The sequence below is a fragment of the Pelodiscus sinensis genome, chromosome 3, assembly GCF_052426305.1.
Source record: "Pelodiscus sinensis isolate ZL-2025 chromosome 3, ASM5242630v1, whole genome shotgun sequence".
Taxonomy (NCBI): domain Eukaryota; kingdom Metazoa; phylum Chordata; order Testudines; family Trionychidae; genus Pelodiscus; species Pelodiscus sinensis.
The window spans coordinates 133,322,780-133,348,956 of NC_143054.1; the positions used below are offsets into that span (position 1 = coordinate 133,322,780).

The following is a 26,177-nucleotide window of genomic DNA, read 5'->3' on the forward strand; positions in this document are numbered from 1 at the left end:
GCGGCTTTTTCTTTTTCTCTCAACTAGATAGTTCCATTTCAGAGCATGGTCATTTTCCTTTTTCTCCTCATCAGTAAACTTCTTCAGAAATGTCTATCCAGGGGACACCTTACAATAAACCTGATTGGTTTTGAACTTTATACTACCCAGAGCTTCACTGGAAACAGGATCAATTCAGTCCATATTTTCCTCTCTTAATTACCTGCAGAACTCAAATTAGGAAAAAAAAGTAAGCATTGTCATCTAGTTTAATACTATATTTATTTTAAATAGGATGCATGTGGGAGTCTCTCCATTCCCAGGAGTCAATAAAGATGAAAATTGCGGTACGTCCAGCAGCACAGTTACAGGTTTTAGTTCTTAAGAATTCAGTTATCAGTATTATTTACATATACATAAGAGAGAATATAATGATTATTTTCTTTTGCAGTGTTGTAGCCACATTAGTCTCAGGACAGGAGAGACACAAGGTGAGTGAGGTAGTATTTTTTATTGGACAAACTTACAAGCTTTGGAACTACATAGAGTTTCTCTTCAAAAGTCTGATAAAGATAATCAGAGGCTCAGAGCAGGATAGCTCAATACAAGGCAGAACAGATTGTTAAGCATAAAAGAGTTAGCAGAAGTTGCCAGGGATCATTCAAAATAAAATGGTCCATGAACACTTCTGCAGTCACAGGACAAAGAAGGGTTAGTGAGGTAAGAGATTGTTGAGAAGAGAAATGAAACCACTAGCTTTCTTCAGTCCATTGTTTTTATCGCCTGGACTAGACACTAAAAATCAGGGACTCAGAAGGGATACTGGTTTTATGTCTCTTTGTTCTGATTGCAGAGGTGTTAAAGAACCATTCAAAATTAAGTGGGCCATTTGCAACATGCATTAACTCCTATGCTTAATAATCTGTTCTACCTCATATTTAGCAGTGACACTCCACTTACCTTTTCCAGAATTGAAGAAGAGCTCTGTATAGCTGAAAATCTTGTGTCTGGCCATAAATACAATGCAAACTTAGGTCAACACAAGTTACATCAGTATAAAACCGCTACAGATAGTATATTGTGTGTGTACATGTGTACTTAGCTCCTAGCAGGAATGCTTGTGTTGATACACAGTGCAGTCCACCATGGGTTGGTATTCTAGTATGCTGCTCGCCATTCTCTAGTGCATAGTGTTTTGGAAATTTTGGAAACGCGTTGCGGGGCAAAAATAAGTCCCACAGAGGTAACTGGAAACTGTCAACTCCCCAGTATGCAATTGTTTCCATCCCATATCACCTATACCCAAAAATTGTCATGCCTTTTTAAAGAATCCTAGAAATCTGCAAGGCCCTTCTTAATGTCTGCCACTAATGACAGAAACACAGAGCAGTCATAAGCATTGCAAGCATGGAATGCAGAACCTTGTAGTATTTTCAGACTGTAAGAACCACCCAATCAGCAGGAAATATAATTATTTATTGGATTGCTGTGAGAACCAATTCAAGATTGTTAATGTCATTCATGGAGCAGCTGCAGATGGTGAAGCACATCTTCCAGGTAGAAGAAACAAGTACTGACATGTGGGATCGCATTCTAAGATAGGCTTGGGCTAATGAGCAGTTGCAGAAATTTTGAATGAGAAAGGCCACATTTCTAGATCTGTGTGATGAGTGCACCCCAACACTCCAGTGCAGGGACACCAGAATAAGAACTGCGATGATTGCTGAGAGTTGAGTGGCAATAGTGCTGTGGAAACTTTCAACGCTGGATTGCTAACTGTCAGCGGAAAAACATTTTGGAACTGGAAAATCTACTTTGGGAGCCACTGTCGCGGAAAAATGCAGGTCCATTAATCACTTCTGCTATGCACAACTGTGACTCCTAGCAATCTGCAGTTTGTCATTACAACACCTTGCCACAAAACACATCAGCAAAAGTGCTTACTTACTATGGTTATGCAATAGTTGGTGGATCACAGGGGTTGCATCACTTATATCAATGTTAGCTGGTTAATTATATCAATGTTTGCATCTTTAAGATTAGTGCTCAGAAAGCTTCAAGCATGGACTTTCTTTCCTGATCAGCAGATTACCATTGGGAACGTTGAAATGCCAGTAGTGATCCTGGAGGAGTCGGCCTAGAACTTGCTCCCCAATTTCATAAAAACTTGACAGTGGCCACCTTGACATCACTAAGAAGAGATTCAACTATTGGCTCCGGAGGTGCAAAATGGCAATTGAATGCATTTTTGGTAGACTGAAAAGATGCTGGTGTTGTCTACTCACAAAATTGGACCTCCATGAGGAGGGAAAAAACCCATCCCACCAGCTGCTATAACTGCTTGTAGTGCGCTGCACAATATCTATAAAGCAAAGAGGTGAGAGTTGCTGCTGGAGTGGAGAAGAGAGTTGGTGCCAGTGGGCAGCACACTGGGATATGGCATATTGTTCTAATCAGTGCACTGCTGCCCATAATTCCTATGACTCATACAGAGTGCCTCACAGGCAGCTGCGCACTGGGTAAAACTATCACTTCAAGGTCAAAGCAGCACATAAAAGTTCTCCATAAAGACGGGCTTTCGTTCTTGATAAGACTTCTTTTCGATCCCTTTTTACAGCGCTGTGGAGAGCTTACCAGAGAAGCATGGGTGACTGATCAGAAAAGGAGAGAGGGGAAGAGAAAGGGGCAGAGATAGAGAAAAGAGGATGCTTGGCTGCAGTGATTTAGGCAGAGGCTTGCTTGAAAGGGGGAAATAGAAAAGAAAAAGAATGAGAAGTAATGAAGAAAAGATGGGGGGAACAAAGGCGTTCGGTGAAAAGGTGGAAATCAAATGGGTATATGTAGAAAAAGTAAGACGATAGGAAAAAGAGAGAGAAAAGAAAACCAAATGGCATGGAAGGGAAGTCAGGATTTTGAACCTTCTGTGCGCCATTAAATTCTCTCATGAAGCTCTCTCCCTGTACAATAGTATTATTTGGTTGAGGGGATGTTCTGCTTGCAGCCTTTATTGCAGTGTCGACAACACTTTTCATTGCAAGTCTTGCTGTGTTTTTTTTTCCCCTTAAAGTTCCATCTCCTGGAGGTGCATCAATAGGTGAGAATCTCAGCATTTGTTTAAAGAGGAGAAATATATTTCCAGTCCTCAGGATTTCATTGAAAGGCTTGAAAATGTGACCTAACTATACCCTAGAGACTCAAAAACCAGAAGGCAGATAAACAGAACATCAAGTTTATTACTGTTATTTTTAAATCTCATTATTTTCATGGTAAGGTCTTGGCTTTTGAATGCCTGAGGTGGGAAATACTTGGTAAGCATATCAAGAGTTTCCCCCAAAGGATGCCAGTGCAATGTGGGGGGGGGGGGGGGGGCACAGAACAACTTAATTTCACTCCTTGAAAATGGCTATATTCTCACATTGGAGCAACTCAGTATTATTTTTCAACCAAGAGTATGCCTCCTCCAACAAGTGCAAATACTCCACACTGCTGGGAAGTTCCAGTTAAGAATACATATTTCACCTATCTGATATAGGTAAGATATTATGCAGTACCTTAAGGTGTATCACAGCAGGGATGAAAATAATGTCTTACCTTAGGCTGCCCAATAATAACTCAGTTTAATAAACATGCCAGGACTATTTTTGTTGGTTTGAATTTCTGAACACTGTTCTTAGAAAGATTTGCTTCCTGAAAAGAAGATTAGAGAAACATTACATTGATCAAGGCAGAGGAAAAATTAACTTTAAGAAGGAGCTCTTTCCAGCAACCAGTGCAGCCAGCCAAAAACCAGAGCAGCTACAGCATGGAGGCCCAGACCCCACAAAGTGGACCTCTTCACAGAAGACAAATAGGGTGCATGAAAGAGACAGAAGCAGAAAGGGTGGGAAGTAGCACCAAACGTCTGAAAAGGAACAGTAATTATTTTTCAAGACCAATTAACTGACTATTCCCTTCAATCCATCCAAAACCCCCTAACTTTGCTGATAAATCAGAGTGGCCAAAATGAATAAAACACTTGAAGTGGCTTCTCATTACATTTGGATTCATCAAGAAGATCAGTGCATACCAAGTAAGTTTTGTCTATACAGGGAGAGATGAGGCAGATGTCACCAGGCCTAAATCCAGATCATAATTCATATGAAATGATGAAGAAACTAGTTCCCTTACATTTCATTAGGAAAGCTGAGCAATCCAGTTACAGAACAGCCGATGGAAATACAAGAATGTAAGTTCAACTGTAATAAGGTTTAGTAGGAGAGCTAAAATACAAATCATGAGCAGCTTCAAGACAAGGCTTTGGAGACAGGTACTAAAAAAGGGAAACTACATGTAGATGTGGCAAAACATATCAACTGTTCCTGGAAAATGTGCCCAGCCTGAGAAGCTACATACCCTAAATAGCAGGGGAGGAAAAGGCCACTATGTCACATGTGTCAAAACAAGTAGAGATGAAATAGAACTAAGGAAGAAGAGATGGCCTCAAAAGGCTTTGTTAAAGAACTGTCAGTGGCAGACTGACAAGTAGGAGAATGTCAGGAAAGCACCAGAGAGTGGAATACTGGAGTTTTATAGAACACCCACAGTAGACAGAGTTTCAGTGCTCCCAATGCCTGAGAAAGGAATGCTGAAATTCCTCTTTTTACACTGTGGTTTAATTCCAATGAGACCCAGGCTTTACATTCCAAAACACAAAAGCTATGATTAAAGCTGTACAGCTCCCAATGACAAATCTGAAGGACTGGCTCAAATAGTTAGCCTGGTCAGGAAATTCTGAGTGCTAAATCAAACTATCCAGGTGAATCCTAGGCTATGTAGGGAATAAGTCAAAGAGTCATAAACAAATTACAAGATAAACAGGACACAGGGTTTGTTTGAAAACGAAGGGAAGAGAAAAGTCCTAGTTTAAGTTAAAAAGAAAAGAAAAAAGTCAAGTCTAAAGACTAAGAAAAAGCAAGAGGCCAATCTAGTGAAAGGGAAGGAAAATGTGATGCCTAAATTCAAGGAGAAGGGGCAAGGCAAGCCTCAAGTCAGAGAAAATTTTAAAAAATAAACATGCCGAGAAGAAAGCAGCATTCTACATTAATAGGAGCCAGCTGAATAACCTTTTCAGCAAATCCTGGACTCAGAAATTCTTCCTGGTCCTCCACTTAAAGTTCATAGTTAATAAGGAAGAACACAACACGGACTAATATTGTATACCAGAAGATTTACTCAGCATTGCTCGGGTCTGTAACTAAATTATTTTTTTTAATAAATTGAAAACGTACATGCTTAATTTTTCAATCATTGATCCAGGGTGGGGCTGGAGATGAGGAATCCAGTGTGCACCTCCAACCCTCTCTCACCTCAGCAGCTTGGTGCCAGATGAGAAGCACCTTTCCATGGCCACCAGAACTCCAGTGGGCACAGCAGGGGGAAAGCATGTCCCCTGGCTGGAGCAGGTCCAGGTTCGTCTGCCCCCTATGCTCCCCAGCTTAGGGCTGTGGCAGTCCTGGACAAAGTGAGGAAGGCAGGCACCCAGCCAGCCCCCTTCATCTGCCCGATGATTCTGTCTCTTTTCTGTGTGTGGTTTTATGAAGAGCAGCCCCATTCCGAGCACATCCCGTTTTCCTGCAACACTTCACCTTGGTTTTAGTCAGCAGTGAAAGTTACTTAAAATTTCTCACAGGTACTGTCCTATTGCAGTCTGAGTCCCTCTCAGCTCTTTAAATAGCTCCCTGCTGGCTTTTGCCACAGCTCTGCCAGCTCTTGCTGGAGCTGCGCACAAGGGCGCCCCCGCTTACTTTCACACTTCTGATTTAAGTTATGAGAGGAGGATGCTGCATACCAAATGTGGTGGTCCCAACTCTTACCATTTAGGAGCAGTACTTGAACAAATGGACTCACAGACCGAGGGACAGACAGAAACATAGTTCTAAAATATATAGTAAGAAGATGATAAAGCACTTTCCCGTGGAAAGCATGAGGTGGTGGTGTTTTGGTTTTTTTGGGTTGGGGGGGGAGGGTAGGAGAAGAGAATCCGGCCAGAGAATGGGCTCCTATGTGAAATTTGTTACTTATTCAAATAACGAAAGCCTGGAAATTAGAAAAATACTTTCTGTTGCCACATATCTTTCAGTAGTGAAGATATGAAATGTCTGCAACAACTTGTATTCTTCACAGCAACTGAAAGGAATTCCTCACACCTTCTTCGGCATTGCAGAGAGTAAAAATGTATGCACCATGTGTAAGTATTCCAATTTAACACTTACCATCCTGAGGTGCAGTCTTTTGATCAATATTGTCAACTCATTTCTGTCCCACCATACGCTGCACAGAGAAGCAAGACGTCGAGTACCCATTAAGAAACTTTCTGCATCTCATAATACCACCCGTATTCCATAATGGTCATGCCTTTAAAAAAAAATTCTGCAAACCACATTGTGAAAGGAAGGTATTGAGGCCTCCCAGAATATGTCAAATGAGCACCAGTTTAATTGTAAGTGTAAAGGAAAGGCAGCATCGTGAGATACAGGAGATGTAAAATAAAAACAAAATTTGATTGGATGAACAGTAACCCCGCTTTTAGGGAAGTAACTCACTCAGACAGCAATATGCAACAAAGTGCTGATTACCCCAAAAGGAGCAGACGAAAGTTTTTGTAAGGGCAAAATGAGACAACAAAAATCTAACATCAGCAATTGTCAGAAGAGTGGAGGAATAGCAAAATAGGGTATATAATGTTGGATGGAACAGACCAAGAGCGGACGGGTTGCGAATCCAAAAAGCTAAGTCTGATCAACCAGGGCTCCCTCCCCAGTGCTGAATCTCGCTGCCACACATAAGCTCCGAAAGGGGAACACCACCAGTCGTAAGTTGCAACGAAAAATCCAAAAAAGGAGAAACATAAAGAAAAGAATATCTCCTGAATCTAAGCAATGCTTCTATCTTTCTTAAAGTGAGTATTATATATTTGTTAACTCCATAAATTGTTTAAAAGTAAATCAGGAGGGTATATCTGTAGGAGAAGTTATTATTTCTTGTTTTTTTTTAACTGTACTGTTTTTCTACTTTTTATTTGCATATTACACTGTCTTAAAAGAATCAAAGATAGTGAATTGATTTAAATAAAAAATTAATTATAAAGTAAATAGAAAAATAAAAATCTTTGTTTGACCCTAAAAAGAAGTATTCCCCTGTCTGTGGTTTCAAATCCTTTAAAGAACCAAACCTGGTTACCGAAACACATGGAACTTTTTGCTCTCTCTCAGGAGCATGTAGTCTGCACAGCTCTTCACTATTGTCATAAGCATTGCATGCACAGGATAACAAAACCTCCAGTGTGTGCAGAGCTGCAGAAAGAACGGCCGCAACAGGGAACATGACGATTTCCTAGAAGACAACTTGCTGAAGGTTTATTACAGGAGTGAGGGGGCCAGGTTCTGTGTCCTACAATGTGCAAAAGGTGATACTACATGACCACAGTGGTTCCGTCTGGCCTTAAAGTCTATGAGACTTTTATGTTGTAATATACTAGCGGGTCATAGGTTGCTTATCTAAGTCAAGCTGATAGGTGGTGAGAGGGATAAGAAAACCGTATCTACCCCATGTACTTATTTTATAAGATACTGCTACTAAGCCTAAATTGTATTGTTAAATTATCTAAGCTGCTCCTCTTCACTTTGTTTTAGGAGTTTCATGTCAACAATTTTCCCTTGATTGCACCCATTTGGTGATACAGACAGAGGAGACTAAGGAGTAGCATTGCGTTATGTGAGGGAACTCAGCCAGTCATCCCTCCCTCCTCTTACCCTAACCTTAAAACCCAAACTTCACCCCTGCAGCCTGCTTTGGACATCTCTCTCTCTCTTTAACAGTGCTTCTTTAGTGCCGCAGGCAGAGGAGCCTCTCTGGCTTCAACCCCAAATGGGCACTGTTTAGATGAACTAAAAGAGTTTAGACTTGGCAAATGTAAATGTTCTTGCTTCAGACAGGCATTGTATGGAGGTAGCCACAATTCAAATATCCAGCCTCGTCTGCTCACTCAGTTAATATAGCTCCTGATCTAACGCAGCACTCTCAGTCCAGGCCTGGACCCCCATACATCCTCACTCACTCACTACATCACTCAATGGTGTGAAAAATCCACACCCAGGGTGGCATACTTAAGTTCAGCTAACCCCTGCTGTAGACACTGCCAAGCTGAGGGAAAAACTCTTCCCATCAAAGTAGTTACTGCCTCTTGGAGAGATGGATTACCTATGGTGACAGGAGATCCCTTTTCATCAACATACATAGCATCTACACTGAAGCACCACAGTAGTTGTAGTGTTTCAAGGGTAGGCAAACCCTGAATTGCCTTCACCAGTGCTTCTTTGTGTGCAACATCAAATGGGCACTGTTTGGGAAAAAGGCTTTCCCAGTGTTCTGTATTTTCCACTATCACCAAAACTGATAGGTTTCTTCCCAATGATACCTAGAAATTTTGGAATTGATTAGATATGTTCTTCAAAAAGTTATTGTGTTACAAACAGAGAAATGCCACTGAGCTGAGTGTTAAACCTCACTTTTTAAATATAAAGGTCAAAAATAAAATTAATGAAAATGATAAAGTCAAAACACTGCATTTTTACCTTACTTAAACAGCAGATTTTCAATATTACTAAGTCAATTTGATGTTATTGGAACTCGTTTCAGGGTTTCAAAACCAAGTTCTTCTGAATTGTCATTTTTACAGGAAATATCAAAACTCAGCTTTTGAGTCAATTCAGAACAACAAATCAGAGTTTCTTGAAGGAAAAACATTTGGTCCTAATTGTTAAGGTATCACGTTGCTGAAGAAACAAAGGAATTTAATTCTGTCTGAAGACCACATGCCACATAAATAGATAATCCATGATAGCATTGCATGATATAAAAGTTTTATCAGCATGACTGGCATGGCTGGATTATTCACTAGCAGCAAAATTAAGACTAAAACTGCAGTGTGTGATACAGTACAATTTCCAGGAAAATATTAAGGGCTCTTCATGAGTCACATGGTTCAGCAGGGGACTCAAGGAAACTGTGGAGCCTCTTTCCTGGGGACTGAGACAAGGGAAACATTCCTGGGGGCTACAGATTATATTGATCAGGGGAATTGCTTTGGTTTATGCTGCTCACAAGTTTGTGTTCAGACAATAAATTGTGCCCTGAGGCCATGGCTTGAAAAGACTTTGGCATGGCACTGGTTATTTCCCATACTGGTACAATAAACTAGTTTACAAAGTCATCCAAAAGAAGCACTAATAAAACCATACCTCACCACAGATTCTGTATATATTATACAGGGATATTACTTCAGAATTTTAACACTGGCAAAAGAGACTCTCCCTCCATCTATAAAGCGTGCTCCCTTAGTACCATCACGCCAACATAAATACATGTAGGTAAGATAAATATTGATTAATGCTGCAATGCAAATAAACAGGCCCATGGCCTGCAAGGTAATTTACTTCACATAACTAATCAAGGTCTAAGTAGCTTGACTTAAGAATAACATGGCAACAATGGCTAGATAATTATTGGATAAATTGTATTTAACTGATGCTTTAACCTTGGATAAAATAGGGAAATAATATCACATTGCTGATATTTTAGGATAAAGGAATAAGCCTGGTTAAAAAAAACCTTACACATTAACCACATAAATACCATGGCAACTAATTGACATACATGGAAGTGAGGTAAATAGCAAGTAACCTATTAAAAGTCTATAACCCCAAAAGAGAGAGTGCAGAAACATAAGTAAGGAAGATGGGCAGAGACACATAGTAGGAATATGCATAAGATTTAGGAAGCATCTAGGAAGCATTCGCTGGAACACGAAGGACTGCCGATTCACCCTACATATTTCAGGATCCAGTGTGGGGCATTTGGTAATATATTTATTTTCCTTGTCATTGCAGTACTCATGAGTTCAGAAGATTATTAAAGCAAATACGATTAGTCTAAACAGGTTCTCATGTGCTCATCAGTCCTCTTATCCTGAGAACACTCATAATGTAATAACTAATCTGGAGACTGAACCCCCCCAGTCTTTTGAGTGCTTGACTATTAAATTATAATTCCCAAAACTACAGATATGGGCTACAAAGTGCACCAGACAGGATAGTCAGGAACATCACATTTAAGGGACATGCATTATCTAGTCTCCATAAATTGAATCCTGTAGCGAAACAACACCAGACACACTGACCCAGATATCAGCAAAAATCACACACAGAATGAAACACCCTGGTTCAGATGATTTTCTACCAGAGATAAAAGATGGTGGAGTTTAAAGAAATGCTATCCTGTGACACTTCTACAATTGTCCTTTATTTCTACAAAAATGTATGTAGTTGGTCTAAACCTAGGTAGAGAAAGGAAAAAATAATACATTTTAGAACCCACTGAAACTTTTGGGGCAACATTTTACAGAGTTGTGAATATTAGCCTCATAAACTCAGAATTTCCAGATCTATAAGCAAGCACTGTGTTTCCCCTGGGAAAGACTTTCCATAGAATTTTTAGCACCATATGGGTCACATAAAGCTGCCTGGCATCTAGTTTTAAACCAGAATGCCGGGTTGATAAAGGCACCCCAGTGTTCCAGTCAGCACCACCAACAGGGCCATAAAAATCCAATCGGCAGTGCTGCGGGGACCCAGGGTGAAGGCAGGCTTCCTACCTGCCCATCTTTATGTGGCTCCTGGAAGCAACCACCAGATTGCTACAGCTCCAGTGTGCAGAGGGGACTCCATGCACTGTGCTTGCCCTACGTGCCAGCTCTGCATTTCCCATTGGCCAAAAGCCACTACCTTGCCTGCGGGCACAAGAGCAGCATGTGGAGCCTCCTTACATGTAGCGGTTGCAGGGTCCCGGTGGCCACCTCCTGGAAGCCCTAGTAAAGCAATGCCAGAATGCTGAACCCCCTCCCTCAGCCAAACTCTACTGTCGTCCCCACCTCATACAACCCCAATGCCACCACCCTTTGCCCCAGCCATGACCCCTTTCCTGCATCTCAAACCCTTCATCCCTGACTCCCAGGAGGGCCGACAGCCATCCTGGGACTGGGGGCAAGGTGAGAGGGGGCTGGCTCCCCACCACGGAAGGGGCATGGCCTCAGGAAGAAAGTGAGGGGCCTTGGGCAATCAGCCCTTAGCGCTACCCGCAGTATGGTGTTGGCTCACACTAGCCCTCAAAGCCGCATGGAGTACTTGGCATAGCACTCTAGCAGCAATTCCAAGGGACCCAGGGCTCTGGCCACTGTTACCGTGGCAGCGGCAGCCAGAAGTCTGGGGCCCCCTTGAAACACCAGGTCCTGAGGTAACCGCTGACTTTCTCTCTGCCCCTCCCCGCCCCCCATTGGTGGATCTGTTGGTCCTACTCCAGAGCCTGCACCTGCCTGCACATTTGACCCCTCATTTCTGGTCCCAGCCAAAGCCTCCACTTCACTCCCATAACTCAAAACTCTGTCCCAGCCAAGAGCCCTCTCCTGCACCCTATAGCACTCATTCCTGGCCCCAGCCCAGAGCCTGCATTCCCAGCCAAAGCCCTCACAATCCTGCCACCCCTCTCCCCGGCACCCCAACCTTCTGCACCTCAAATTTAAGGCTACAAATTTAATTACCAGTGATAGCTAATTGTAATGGCACCTGAAAGAAATGAAAATGTACCTATCTGAAAATTAAGCAATTTTCTCCCTGCCACCTTCTTTTCTGTACCCCATCCTGACATTTGAATCCCTGTCCTCTGTCTGAATTTTTCTGGAAGATTCCCATCAGATTTTCTACGTTGCCCTTTCCCTGCCAGCTTTACACCTGCTGCTCCTCATACCTGAGTGTTTCGTATCTCTTGCAATAATGTGCTGGAGAGGCAGTGGAGTAGGGTGTAGAAGGTGTCAAGCCACTGACTCTAGCTGTTGGCTTGATGGTCCAGAAAGCTAGAGGTGAACAGAGCCAGAGATGAGGACTTTTGTCAGCTGGACTCTCCTTCATCACTCTTACACTGGTGCAAGGCAGCTGGATTCTCCCATTTCAGTAGTGGTTGAACTACTGAGACCCTCCCTAAGCACACAGGTCAACAATTGGCCAGAGTGTTAACTGGAGGCAACGTCGAAAGATATGGCTCAGGAGAAACCCCAAAGAGACATTCTCCCCCAGCAAAATAATCCTGCTTGGAGAGAAGCAGATTTATGGGAGCCATTAAAAAGCTGCAGGATTCCTGTGACTGTGCAATGAATTTAAAGATATGCTGTGTTTACCATAATTAGAAGAGTTGATGACCGTGATGTACATAATTCATTCCCTATAGGTCTGTCACATATTGAAAACAGAAATTAACATTAGTTCATTATTATTATTTGCTTGTATTATAGAACTTCTGGACCCAAACCAAGATCAGGACCCCACTGCCTCATTACCATTTAAGGATACATAAAATATGTCAGAAATCAAATCAGTGCAGGAAACGAGTGACTGATCACCTTATTATCAGCTAATGTTGCAATCCTCTTCCAAGTACTATATATTAATATTTCCATTCTAAATAGGGTTTAAAGCCCCTTTGAGAAATTCAAGATGTCCAATTTGTCAGAATGGCAGGAAGCTATTGAATTGCCATCACTTTATTAGAAGCAAGTCTTTGTTTTTTATTATTCTATTACATGCTTTATTATTGCAAATAGAAAAAAAATAGCGAAATGCATAAAGCTACAGAAACTAACACACCCATTTACGTTCTATAATAACTACACAAATAAGGAAATACACTGTTGATTACATTGCCTTAGTTCAATCAGAAACAAGGCCTTCTGTAATATTTTTGCAACTCATGCTTCTTAGCAAAGAAATTGCACAACAGATTTAAGTATCCATTTATATTCCATTTCACTAACATAATAATTATCAGACACACAAAGTAGGTGAGGTAGTTCTATTGTCTGTTGGTGAAACAGAGAAGCTTTTGAGCTTTACACTAAGTTCTTTTTCAACTTTAGGAAAAATACTCAGGCCACGTCTATACTTGCCACGCCAGAGATCAATCTTCTGGCATTCGATTTAGGGTTAGTAAGGAACCACTAAATTGAATACTGAGGGCACCCTCAGTAGGTGCTGGTAGTCCTCAATTTGCGATGAGTAAGGGAAGCTAATGGGAGTGTTTGCTCCCATCAACCTCCCACTGTGGGGACAACGCCAAGTTTGGCTTAAGGTATGTCAACTCCAGTTACATTATTTACATAACTGGAGTTCCATACCTTCAGCTGACCTTCCAGGTCTAGTGTAGACCTGGCCTTAGTGTCACAGCTAAACACAAGGTTGAAGAGATTATTTAGCATTAGCAGTTAACATTCAAACATTCACCATTCAAGGTAAAGTGGGCAGTTAACACTTCTGCAATCATAGGACTGTTTTTATGGATCCAGGATTTTTGGCATCTTATCAGAATTATTAAATTAAGATCTCGGGCTCATTGTTAGAAGATATTGTTTAGCTGTTTTTGTGGATGAAGACCGAAAGAAGTCAGATATGGAGTGACTGTTTTGTGAAAAGCGTTCACCTATGTTCTTGTTTTGTGTGATTTTTCTGTGTGAATTCATTTGAGGATGCAGTGATTGTTTCATCTCGCCCACTTAGTTCTTCGAACATTTAATGCACTAGACTGTACATGGTGTGACAGACATGATCAAGTGTGTTGATCCATGGGTTTCTTGGTATTATTGTCTGTAGGTTTCCACTTCCAAAGGTGATAGTGGTGGTACAGGAAGTAAGGATGTTAAAAAATGGGTAACTGACTAATCATAAAGTCAATACAATTTGTATTGACTACACGATTAGTCGATAAGGGAAGATGCTCTGTCCCAGCTCGTAACGGTACAAGAGCTACTCCTGCTGCAGCTCTGCAGTGTAAATGCAGTAGGAACCAGGTGCACAGGCAGCCCGGCTCCTACTACATGTAAACTGCAGAGCCACAGTGGTCCTGGACCGGCACAAGCCAGGAGTGCTCAGTTCTGGCTTGCACCAGGTCTGAGAACTAACCCCCAGGTCCAGGTCCACTGTAGATCTGCATTTTAAATGTAATAAGAGCCGGGTGCCTCTTACTACATTTAAAATATGGAGCCGAGCATTCCCAACTTGCGCCAGGTCCTGTAGCCCCTGTTCACGGTGGTCCAGTCTGGCTGTCAGTAGGGGCTGCTGCCAGAGCATTTCCCCTCCCCCTACTGCTGTCTCTGTTAGAGGCAGCAGCACGGGGTGGGCAGGCAGCACTTGGCAGACAATGTTGGAGGGAACTGGCTTTGAAGCCAGCTCCCCCAGCATTGGCTCCTGTCCCCCTCCCCTTGCTGCCCCTCATACAGAGGCAGCAAGGGGTGGAGGGAGGCAAGTAGTTGAGTACTCGACTCAATTACCTGATAAGCTTAAGCTTATTGGGTAGTCAAGTACTCGACTACTCACTTACATCCCTAACAGGAAGTTGATGCTAGCATGGGAGTGTTCTAAAGAATGTATGATGGATGGGTGGTGATGCTTGAAGTTGTAGTGTAAGTTTATAAAGTTTAGGTTGTCGGTCCAGAGCATGAAACTTAGCGAGTGTTTCCCAAGTATATCACTGGTGTTGTGATGCACTTGTCCAGAAATTCTTCCTCAAGATGGTCCATAAAGAGATTGGCATATAGGAGAACCATCCTAAAGCCCACTGTAACATTGTTTTGGGTGGGGATGAAATGGCAGAGTTTGATAATGTGTTGGGGGAGGATATCTTAGTATTGTCAGGTAACTACCCCAAACACACCAAGAAATCAGTTACCTACAGCCAATGGTTTTTTTTTTTTTTTTTTTTTTTTGGTAATGGTACAGCCCAGTACTATTTTCCCAGCACACAGCGAAGGAATAGCATTTCCCCCCACGCGTACCAGCACCTGTTTTCCTGGTGCTGCTCGTCTCCTGACAGAAGCCTGCTTGGGATGTGAGGTGGTTTTTTTCCCCATCTCCCAGTGCAATGTTTTTGTTCATAAAGAAGCTGTGACCTTTTCTCTCTCTCTCACACACACACACACACACACACACACACACACACACACACACACACACCCTACAGCCAGGCATTCAGATACCACAAACTATGTTCAGAGGAGAAAAATCTTGAATACACACCTTAGCACACATAAAACTGCCTTCACCAAACCAGGCCACCCCACCAAAAAAGTAGATTGCATCCTGGAACAGCCACCTAAAGATCCTGAGAAAACTTGTTTCAATTCAGGGGGAAAAACCTCCAACTATACACCCCTCGTCATCTACTTCCCCACATTAGAACCTATAGGGGATACCATTAAACAGTTACAATCCTTGCCCAATAGGGATCACATACTAAAGAAAATCTTTCCCAAACACTATCTCCTGGCCTTCAAACAACCCTCTAAGCCAGAGGTGGGCAACATTTTTGGCCTAAGGGCCACATCAGGTAGGGCAATTATTTGGAGGGCTGGGTAGGGAATACTAGGGGGGGGCACCTCCTATCCAACTGCCTGTGCTCCCCACCCCCTTACTAGCCCTGGGACCTCGAGCCCCATTCCAACTCTCTGTTTTCCTCACCCCCAACTACCATCCTGGGATCATCCACCCTTTATCCAACTCCCCCTACTCCCTGCCCCCAACTACACCTTCCAGAGCACTGAGGCTGGCAGCACTGCAGCCCTGCCCCCTGGTTGGAGCTGCAGCCATACCTCCATGAGCACTGGGGCTCACGACATAGCAAACATGACACCCACAGGCTGTAGGAGCTGAAGCTCCAGGGAACATGTAATAGAAAGTGAGGAGCTGTGAGCTACTCGCCCATGCTTTCTGAGCTGCCCAGGAGTTGGACTGGGTCCTCCTTCCTGGTGGGAACTCAGGGGCTGGACTGAAGGCCATAGTTTGGCCCCCTTTTCCCTAACCTCCCCAGGTTCATCTTCAAAAATTAGCTCCCCATTTGGGTAGCCACGCCTCCAGGAATTAAACATTCTATCATGCGATGAAACTTTCAGTAACACAGACAACCAAAATTGGGAACTCTACTCCACACAGACCAGAACACACCTACTCAAAGTGACACCAAAACAATAGGTGCAAAACTTGCAGACATATCTCCATTGCTACCTACCCTTTAGCCATGTCAGTGCCAAGGTATTAAAGACAACAGTGTTGCAAATAATATCATTACACTTTCATGTGTGTTGAAATTGCAGAACACTTCTGGAACAACCATATTGTAGCAGCTGCTCTGAAAAAAGTGGGAGTAACTCAACTAACTCTCCCACAAGACATGCATTGCAGTGAACTGTTTTGAGCACTCTATCGAGAAATGGCCTAATCTGATGACCGTTTGTGAACAAAATCGCAAAAAAAAAAAAATTAATAATAGATGGCACTGTCACAGCCAAAGTTCTCAAAATTGGATTTAAGAGCAATGTGGAACACATGCTGAGTTCCCTGAAGCCTATTTCTGTAGCCTTGAACAAAATGTAGGGAAATAGCTGTTTTCTTGCTGATGCTGCGGAAATTTGGAAGGAACTGAGTGAGAAATAGCTGTAAAACTGATCTCAAAAGTTTTCAAAATAAATCACTCTTAAAAAACGTATAATGTGTACTTTCTAAAAATGAAACCTACATCTCTCTGAGTTGTGAAGAATATGTATTAAAATTTTAATAACCCACAAGAATGCACTTTTATGTAGAAAACCATGATTAAATTGAGTCCTCCTGACTAGTTAAACTAAATTATCTCTAGAGTTAAAGTAAATTGCTATTCTGTAGTAAAAGATGAAAATTCCATGGCATTATGAACACAAAAAATGTTTTATACTGTGTTATGTAAATATTTTAGCATGCCTGCAGTGATTCCACCTTGTATATGATCCTATCAGCCCAACATAGACAGGGTTTAGCCTGCATCTGTACTTTGATGTAGTCTTGCTTCATAAATTCTCTTGGTGCCCTTGTCTGTGCCTGTCTGATTATTAAAAGAGATTTGTAGCTGTACACAATGATGAATAGTTACGGGAATAGAATTTTCATGCAGAACTTCTGACCCTAAGACATTGTGAAAACATTAGTATTATGCTCATTATTTACCTGAACTTTAATGGGATTACTTATTCATAAAATCATAGGTAAGCTCATGCTGAAGTCCCTTGGGCTACGTCTACACTGGCCCCTTTTCCGAAAGGGGCATGCTAATTTTCAACTTCAGAATAGGGAAATCCGCGGGGGATTTAAATATCCCCCGCAGGATTTAAATAAAGATGACCGCCGCTTTTTTCTGGCTTGGGGAAAAGCCGGAAAAAAGCGTCTAGACTGGCCCGATCCTCCGGAATAAAGCCCTATTCCGGAGGATCTCTTATTCCTACTTTGAATAGGACGCTTTTTTCCAGCTATTCCCCAAGCCGGAAAAAAGCGGCGGACATCTTTATTTAAATCCCGCGGGGGATATTTAAATCCCCCGTGGATTTCCCTATTCTGAAGTTGAAAATTAGCATGCCCCTTTCGGAAAAGGGGCCAGTGTAGACGTACCCTTGTAGTATAAGTGCCTTAATGTCCATTGTACCAGAGATGATAGTACTCATCTCAGTTTACTACTTGAGTACATGTTTCTTCCTTGGAATTAATACCTGGTGTGCTGACTGAAGATGAAAACAGGAGGGAGCAGAAGCAAAAAGGCAAAACTCCATCACCTGCGGAGTTTGTAAACTCTATTATAGGATCAAGATTGCAGTCAGAACTGCTTAGTGGAACTTCTATGGGCAGACGTACACGGGGGGTGGGGCGGAGGGGGAGAAGGTCAGCTTAATGTATGCAACTCCAGCTATGCAAACAACATAGCTGGATTTGACGTACCTTAAACCATGTTTCGGCACCATCCCCACTGCAGGAGGTAGATGGGAGACACTCTCCCGGCGAATTACCTCTCTCTTCACAGTTACAAGGAGTACTGCAGTTGATGGGAACACCCTCAACATTCAATTTAGTGGGTGTTTATTAGATAAATATAGTAAGTATAGCTGTGGCCTTGCAACCATGACATGTTTTTCATATACTCCCCTGCAGATCATCTTTACTCTAGTGTTTGGGCTCCAGTTTGCTACAGTCATGTGTATTCACATGCAAGCCTATTCTACTTAAATTCTTATTGGCTACTGAACACAGCTGATTGGCTAAACTGGGGATTAATTGAGAGAGACTGTAGTTTATTTCTGTTTTAATCAGCATATTTCAAAACAGTGGCATACAAGATCCCACAGTTTCTCTTCTTATTTAATACTAGAAGATTTACCAGTGATGCTCATGTCCTTCATAGCAGGGGGCTGCGGGTGTTGTGGGGTGTGCTGTGCAGCAGTCAGGGCAGGGGCTGGGAGCATGGGGGTGCAAGAGTCAGGGTTGGGGGAAGGGATGTAAACTCCCAGTTAAACATTATTTTAACTGCTTAACAGATTATAAAAGAGGGCAGGTGGATGGGCCCTCCAGCCTCCGGCATAGCTGGGCTAGAATAAGCTGCACCTTCCATAGCAGTTGGGCTGGAGCAGCCTCCCCACCACTCCTGCTTGTGGAGCGCCGGGCTAGGGCCACCCCAGATGGGGGCTGCTCCCTACCACAGTGGGTAGGGGCTGCTCCAGCACACCAGATAACCAATAAGCATCACCAGTTATGGTTAACTGTTCACATCCCTAGTTGGGGGTGAAGAAGGGCTCAGGACAAGGAACTTGGTGTGAGGTGGGAGCAGGACTTAGGGCTGAGGGTTGTGTGGTGTGCAGGAGTTGGGGGACGGAGTGCAGAAGGCGCTCTGAACAGGGGGCTGGGAGAGCAGGAGTCAGCATTGGAGGGTGTGGGGGAGCAGGTGTCAGGGTTGGGAGATGAGGAGAGACTCAGGGCAAAGGGTTGGGGGTGCAGAAGGTGGGGGACTCAGGGCAGAGATAATGGAGTCTAGGTACTGGGAAGTGTGGGGTGACTCAGGGCAGAGGAGGGTGCAGGAGTCATGGCAGGAGGCTCAGGAGAGAGAGTACCGGCCACTGCACAGGGCCGGTGGGGGCCATGTGGCACAGCCGCTAGCTGCAGCACAAAGGCAGCAGGGGCCATGTAGCCCAGTTGATGGCTGCTCCCTAGGGGCAGCCTGGGGTGGCAGGAGATGTACAGCCTGGCTGCTGGCTGCTCTACAGCTCAGTGGGGCTGATGGGGCAGGAGGGAGCTTGCTTGCTGTCCCCCTCTGGTCATTCTGCAGTATAATTATCCCTCCTATCACAGCCCTCCCTATAAGTTGGATGAGAAAGAATCACATTCCATGCACATGCCATTGTTCTGGCACAACTAAACCCTGATCTCGCTTCAAGTTATTAAAAGAGGAAGCTGCAAATCAAATTTGGTGGCCCTTGCTCTTACATTCTAGGAAGAGTTTTCAAACAGACACTCTGATAGATAGAGATACACAATCACAAACAGACAAATTGTCTAAAATATATAGTAGATAGGAAATAACCTCTCTGTGTCAGGTACTACTGCATGTTAATAGTAGTTAAATATCAACTGTTTAACGGCAACCATCACATATAAAGGTATTATGATTTTTCTTTAGATTGAAGACTTTTTCCAAGAAAACGGATAAGGAAAATTAGCTTTTAAAAATGTTAGAAACTTCACTATTAAAAAAAATAGAACCACCAACTTAGAAATTATAGTTTTCTTCTCTTAAAAACTAGGAAATTTTCAGTCAAAGAACTTTACTGTAACTGAGTTAAGGTTATGGATTGATATCTTTTTAAAACAACATCATAAAATTAAGGAATTTAAGTATGGCAACTGGTAGGGGTCTACCATTAGCACGTACAGGATAAGACACAAAAAGAGGAAAACTATAAAGACTCGTGTTGGAAACTGATGTGTAGGCTTCTTTAAATACAACAACAATCATGAGACTTTCAAACAATTTAACTTTAGATTTGAATTCTTTCTGTTTTACATCATCTGTCTTTACAACTACAGTATTTCAATAATGTTATTTTACATCTTAATATATTATCTTAATTCTATGTATTAGGCTTTTTACTGGGATTTCAAGATCACAGGATACTTTTTGTAAGACCAGGAGAATAACCCAAACCAAACTGCAGCCTCAAAAACTATATTCTGACTGACTACATGCGTGAATAGCAATAACGCCAGTGAATAAGTTCCTCCTGCCCTCATCACCCTCCAGGGCGTTGCCCTAACTTCCCTCTGTAATTTTAACAGAAGAAAAAGAATGTTTCCATTTACCATCTTAAAAGGTTTTGGAATATGTCCTTACTGTTAAATAGCTACCATTTTTCTGTATTCTTTGGCTTTTCCCCTGCATCATTACTTTCTTTGGTTACCTCTGTTTTGTGGTCTTCAAACAGAGTGATATCTTGAGGCAAAATACCATTAAAAAAAATAAATAAAAAAAAACAGACTTTCTGTGACATGAAAACTGCACAAATGTGCTTTGCTTCAAGCAAAAGCATCAAGAGGTAGCATCGTGCTCTGGTAACACTACTATAGGGAGGGCTTCCCAATTACCCTTTTTCAAATCATTAGTCTCCTAGAGTAGATCTAAAACCCACTGAGGTCAATATAATTAAATTGAGTCCAATGGGTATTTGCTCAGGCTTCTATGCCAAATGGAAATTTGTTGTAAGGACTGCAGTTGTTTCATGAATAAGCTCCTGATACTGGAACCAAAACTGTCTGCCAAATCAGTTTCCTGAATTCTCTTTCCTAGTTTAATTTAATAAATGATACTATAAAAAGTCAGTCAGTTCTTCCTTGGGACATGGTAATATTCCACCTAACTTTAAACAAGCATTAATAGCTCCTTTGTTGCAACGGTTTCAGACATCTATTATTTATTTCATTCCCACTTCAGGTGCTTGAAAAAGTGATTTATATTCTGATATAAACTCATGTTGTTCCATTTAACTCATATGCTAGTCATATTGTCGAGCACATCACAGCACAGACTCCTTTAGTCTGCTGATTCAGGAATTTTACCACTCTTACTTTTGTTATACCTTCCAGCCACTGTCACTTCCATACCTAGAATTCTTTTGGCATATTTTCAGTCTATTGTTGGGCACTAAATTGACTTTGTTCGAGTCCTAGTTATGATATATGTCTCTGGCAGTAGTTACTGTGGATTGGTGTAGTTATGAATTTCCTGCTTTGTGATGTGATATTTTTTTCAGAAATCAAAGTCAGCACCTTCATTCCCCTTATGTAATGTGTCATTGTTATGCATATGGTCTCTTACTACATGCAGAATATTCACTTAAATGTGTTTTAACAAATGTTGTTGATATCTTTATGGTCTCTAAAAGTAGTTTGCTTATGAATTGCCTAGTTTTTTATTGCATATACTTCGTTATGTAAGGACAGACGTTAGGCACAAACAGGTGCTAACAAGAAAATTTTAAATAGCTTTGCAATCATAAACATGTAATTTGTAACAGTCAAATTTCAACTAACAGAGAGGTGAAATGTAGGATAGGGTATTTAAATTTTGTTATGGCCATAAAACTCAAGACAATGTCTTAGCTCTCTATGTACATGTCAGTCACAGTATTGTAAAACATCTAAAGGCATAACATTAGTGCATTGGAACTCTGAGTCTATTACCTGACACACAATTCCTCCCTGCAGCCAATAAAACTGCAGCATGCTAATTAAATGAGTAGTGATGATTGGGTAAGTTACCTCTGATGTCACAACAGATCTAGCTCTGAATACAAATGTAGAAAGATGATAATGTCATTATTATTAACTTTGCTTAATTACAACCTAATATTTTGCTGTAGTTTTTTGTTTGGTTGTTCGGGTTTATTTGTTTTTTAAATATATTTTAATTGAGAACAGTAGTGTTAATGCATGTTATGTTTGTGCATAAGAGAGGATTTTTGACTACCAAGTCCCACAAAAAAGTTATAACCTAAAGGCAAATTGTTGAGGCCCATTTATAGTTACATTTTAACCCAAAATAATTAACAAGTTTCTTTCTAAAGCACTAGAAAATGCGGTCTTTGTTCACCATTACTTGTGTATATTTTTAAAAGGAAACAGTATATTTATCACACAAAACAAAGAGGCTGAATCTCTGTTTTAAGTGAAAATCTCAATGTACCCTTAATTAGGATGATTTCATAATAGTTCTCCACTGTAGAACTATGTTTCTAGTCTCAGTTTCTAACTTGTTACAGTTTAAAAAAAAATCAAAAAACATTTCCTTTGAATTTAAAAACTGATAATTTTAAACAGTTTATTCTCTGGTTTAAAAACTGATCATTTTATTATAACATATCTTACAATACCCATATGGAAGGTGCTGAATAAATGTATATTCTTTTGTTGTTACCACAGAGACCAAGTTGCTGAATGAGCATGAAGAACAGCGGACAACTTAATCCAATGCTGCAGATAGTTATCAGCAAAACTAAGGCCTTTCAAAGGTCACCCACAATATTTCTTAAACCTCCCTCCACCACATACACACTCACTCACTCCAGTTCAAATCTCACTGAAAAGATAAAATATGGGATAGAAGTAACGGAGACCCCTCCCTATTAAAAAGAATACTCACACAAAGGAGACCTAAAGATTTTCAGACATCTTCAATCAGTTGTCTCTCTTACCAGGCCAACAATCGCACAGGCAGCATTAGAAATGACTGAACCATATACACAGAATGTGAAATGATTTTCTTAGTACAAATTAAAGAGCGTCATTATATCCAAGAAGAGCTGCAAACTGAAGTTATACATATCCTCTAGAGAGGTCACTGGTTAACCAATAAGCATCACCCTTACCAGGGGATGTTTATCGGTTCCCCATTAACCAGTGGCCCAGTTAATCTTGTTAACTGATTACAAGAGATTCTACATCCCTAATATCCTCCATCCTCGTCACACAACATATATACCTAAAGTATCTTATCTCAGTCAGCAACATTACTACATGGGTTAACAGGATATTAAAAATGATGTGCATCAAAGTATTAACCTTTGTTAAAAAAAAAAGGCAGAAAGGCTAAGTAAGCACTACCAACCTTTTTAAAATAATGCATGGTATCAAGTATTTTATAAACATAATGTTGGGCTTAAATACTCATTAAGGGGAGCTATATAATAATTTGTGTCTGTAGTCCACCACTTCTGAGTCTTACATTTATCATAAATCATAAAAGTAAAGTATGTACTTCACATGTATAGACTTGGTACATACAGTATACTGCAATGTATTCATAGTAAACATAGTCACTAAATGCGTACTCAAATATTTCATTGTGTGCAAGGAATTATTTTTTCTAGTCATTGTTCAAATGCACTACAATATAGGAATGAAATAGCTGGACAAAAATGAGAATATATAGTCTCAAGTGGCATACAGACATATGAAACTGATTACAGGAAAGCATTTCAAAGTGATGTTGCAGCTATTAGACTTTTTCAAACTTTTTGATAAATAAGAACGGAAAAGGGGGCTATCCAGTCTTTGAACAAGTAAGGTCTATTTAGCCCATACTAGGCAATACTATGGGACAGGTTTTTTATTATGTTTCATATATATATATTTGGGCATGCTAATGTTCAGATATCAGAATGGTGTCTAATTATCTGTTGATCGATTATACATGGGGGAGTTGTGTTATGTCTTGGCAAATTATAATCGACATGTAGGTATTACAAGCAAATACCTGTTACAAACCCAATGGTTAGATTTCTGTGCTTTTTATGTATTAACGTTCAATCCTCCTGAGATAAAGTAATGACCTTTCTTCTTAATTCACTCTGCTTACTAGCTTACTACTGTGAAGCCTTGTTATTAGTGTGAAGAATTCAGGGAAATGTGAAATGTGTAGTAAGGTAGATAGAACATTTCAAATGTTTGAGAAGTATCTATTTCTATTTTCAGTAGATCATCAGTTATTGTGGTTTTATTAGAACAATAAACATAACCTATATTTCATAATGGGCAAATGCTTCAAAAGAAGTATTTTTATATTATATAGTTTGGTGCAGAAGAAATTTAACACCATATCCAGTTGTTTTTCAAGTTTCCTCTTAAACAGGTGCTAAAGTACTCTATAATTTTCTTGCAACAATAAGCGCGTTATGCTTTTCACAGGTGGATTTCTACCTAAAAAAGCCCTAACATGGCTTGCATGTAATGTAATAATTCTCTATGTCCTTTGGTCATTTTTAACAGTATGTCACCATCTCCCATCCTTTCCAACAGCAAATAATTTGCAGTCTGTTGCATCATGTAAACCCATCCAACCTCTTTTGCCTCCCTATCTATACTCATTTCTCTCCCTATTTTGGTTGTACTACAGACTGCAGGCTCTATCTAAAAATCTGCTCAGAAAACTAACACAGCGTGCATTTCATCTCAACTCAGTTCCTTTCTTTTAAAAGTTACACAAAACAAAGAAACACTGCTTTAAAACATATGAATCACAGAAATACTTACAAGCACCTCTGAACCTCATAAAATATTCACTCCAGCCATCCTCAGCATCAGTTATGCTGTGGCCCTAAGCCACCTACTGAAGTGCAGTACTGCTGCAGGAATTGATCCTTCAGGGAAATCTCCAGGACTCCACACAGAATTAACATTTTAAAGCCCCACATAGGAAGAGGGGGGAAATCTAGACTATTTTTAAGCCACCTCAGTCCAACATTAGATACATTACAAGCCAACAGCAGTCAGCCCCAGTGCCACCTTCCCAATACATCTACACTGTCCTCAGTGCTCAGTTTGTGGAAGGCTAGGAAGTGATGCGGGAATGTTCAGTAACTTCCCAGGCTGGGCATAACTTTTCCACACACATTTTGCACAGCGGTGTGGGGAATATATTCCCACCGGCTGTTCACCAGGGTGGGTCTCTTCAGAACCTTGGACAAGTTTCTGTCCTCTGCCCTTTGGGTATTTCTCCACCAGATCACTGAAGCTCACCTAGGCTAGGCTGGAGGAGCCCAGCCCTGGAAGGAAAGAAGAGGACTGAGAAGCTGGCTTACCTGCTCCAGATGGTCTTTCCTCCTCAGCCAGACACTGGCACTGAAGTCCTGCTGCTTGACAGAGCTGTAGAAGTTGGCCCCTACTCTGGGGAGGCTCGGGGATGGCTCTTTGGGGCGGCTCTTCAGCCTCAGCTGCTCGAAGCCCTCGTGGGGGGAAGAGGCGAGCCAGTCATGCCTGACTTCCATCTTGACATGACAAGGCAGGGTCCAAGCACAGCCAAGGGAAAACAGGGAATGTGGGGACGGTGGGTGGGGGGGAATAATTAAGAAGGAGGGAGAGGGAGGAGAACACCTGCAGGTGGGGGGGGGAGGCTGGATGGAAGAACAGCTGCAGGGGGGAGACTGAAAGGAAGAACACCTGCGGGGGGGGGAGAAGAGAACACCTGCGGGGGGGGGGAGAGGAGAAGGGGGGTTCAGGAGAGCAGATGCTGCGAGGTGCAGCTTGTTAGCCGCGGCCGCAGACAGCCGCAGCCCAGAGGGTTCTCGCGGCGCTGGCTGGGACCCCGGGCTGGAGAGAGGCGGGGAGCGGCGGCGGCTGCTGCTAAAGAGGGAGGGGCCGGGCTCACTCGCCAGCCAGCCCGCAGGTTGGTGCAGTGGAGGGGCTGGAGCTGCTGCTGCCGCCTGCCTCGCTCCCTGCTGACAATAGTTCAGCTCCTCCCAGCAGCCCCCGGCGGGGAGCCCTTCACCAGCCCCCCGGGGGCTCGTCGGAGCGGAGCCGACCTGCCTCCTCCCGGGGCTGCGGGCTGCTTCCCACCGAGGTGCTGGCTGCTGAGTCCAGGCGAGATTGTCTGACGGGGAGGACCCCGGCCCCCGCCCCTGCCTTCCCGGGGCTGGAAAAGTTCGGCGGCTCCCCAGGCAGGGAACGCGCGTCCCGCTTCCCCAGCCAGCCCCCGGGGAGCAATCGGCACGAGCCACTCCTGAGCAGCCACCTGTGCGGGGGGGGGGGGGGGATGAGCACTGAGCAAGAGCCGCTCCAGGCGCGCGTGGTATTGCGCGAGGAGCCTCCCCCCTTCCCCTCAGTAGGGTGGGCTCGTCTCGTCCGCCCATCCCGAACGCCCCTGTGCAGGGCTAGGTGCAGTCAGCTCACGTCGCAAGCTCTAATGTTGCCTTCTGCTTTCCTTGCAGCGTGCACAGGTTACAAGGC

At 42.4% G+C, this 26,177-nt stretch overlaps 1 protein-coding gene across 2 annotated transcripts in view; it reads right to left on the reverse strand.

Annotated features, from left to right (window-relative positions):
• PLD5 (phospholipase D family member 5) overlaps positions 1–25,345 on the reverse strand; it is a 241,316-nt gene extending 215,971 nt beyond the window's left edge. For both annotated transcript variants that reach the window (XM_006135188.5, XM_014579599.4), the window contains exon 1: positions 25,034–25,345. In XM_006135188.5, coding sequence (XP_006135250.1) covers positions 25,034–25,219 — 186 coding nt within the window. In that variant the 5' untranslated portion in view covers positions 25,220–25,345. The remainder of the gene's footprint in view (positions 1–25,033) is intronic.
• Positions 25,346–26,177: the final 832 nt, after the last annotated feature.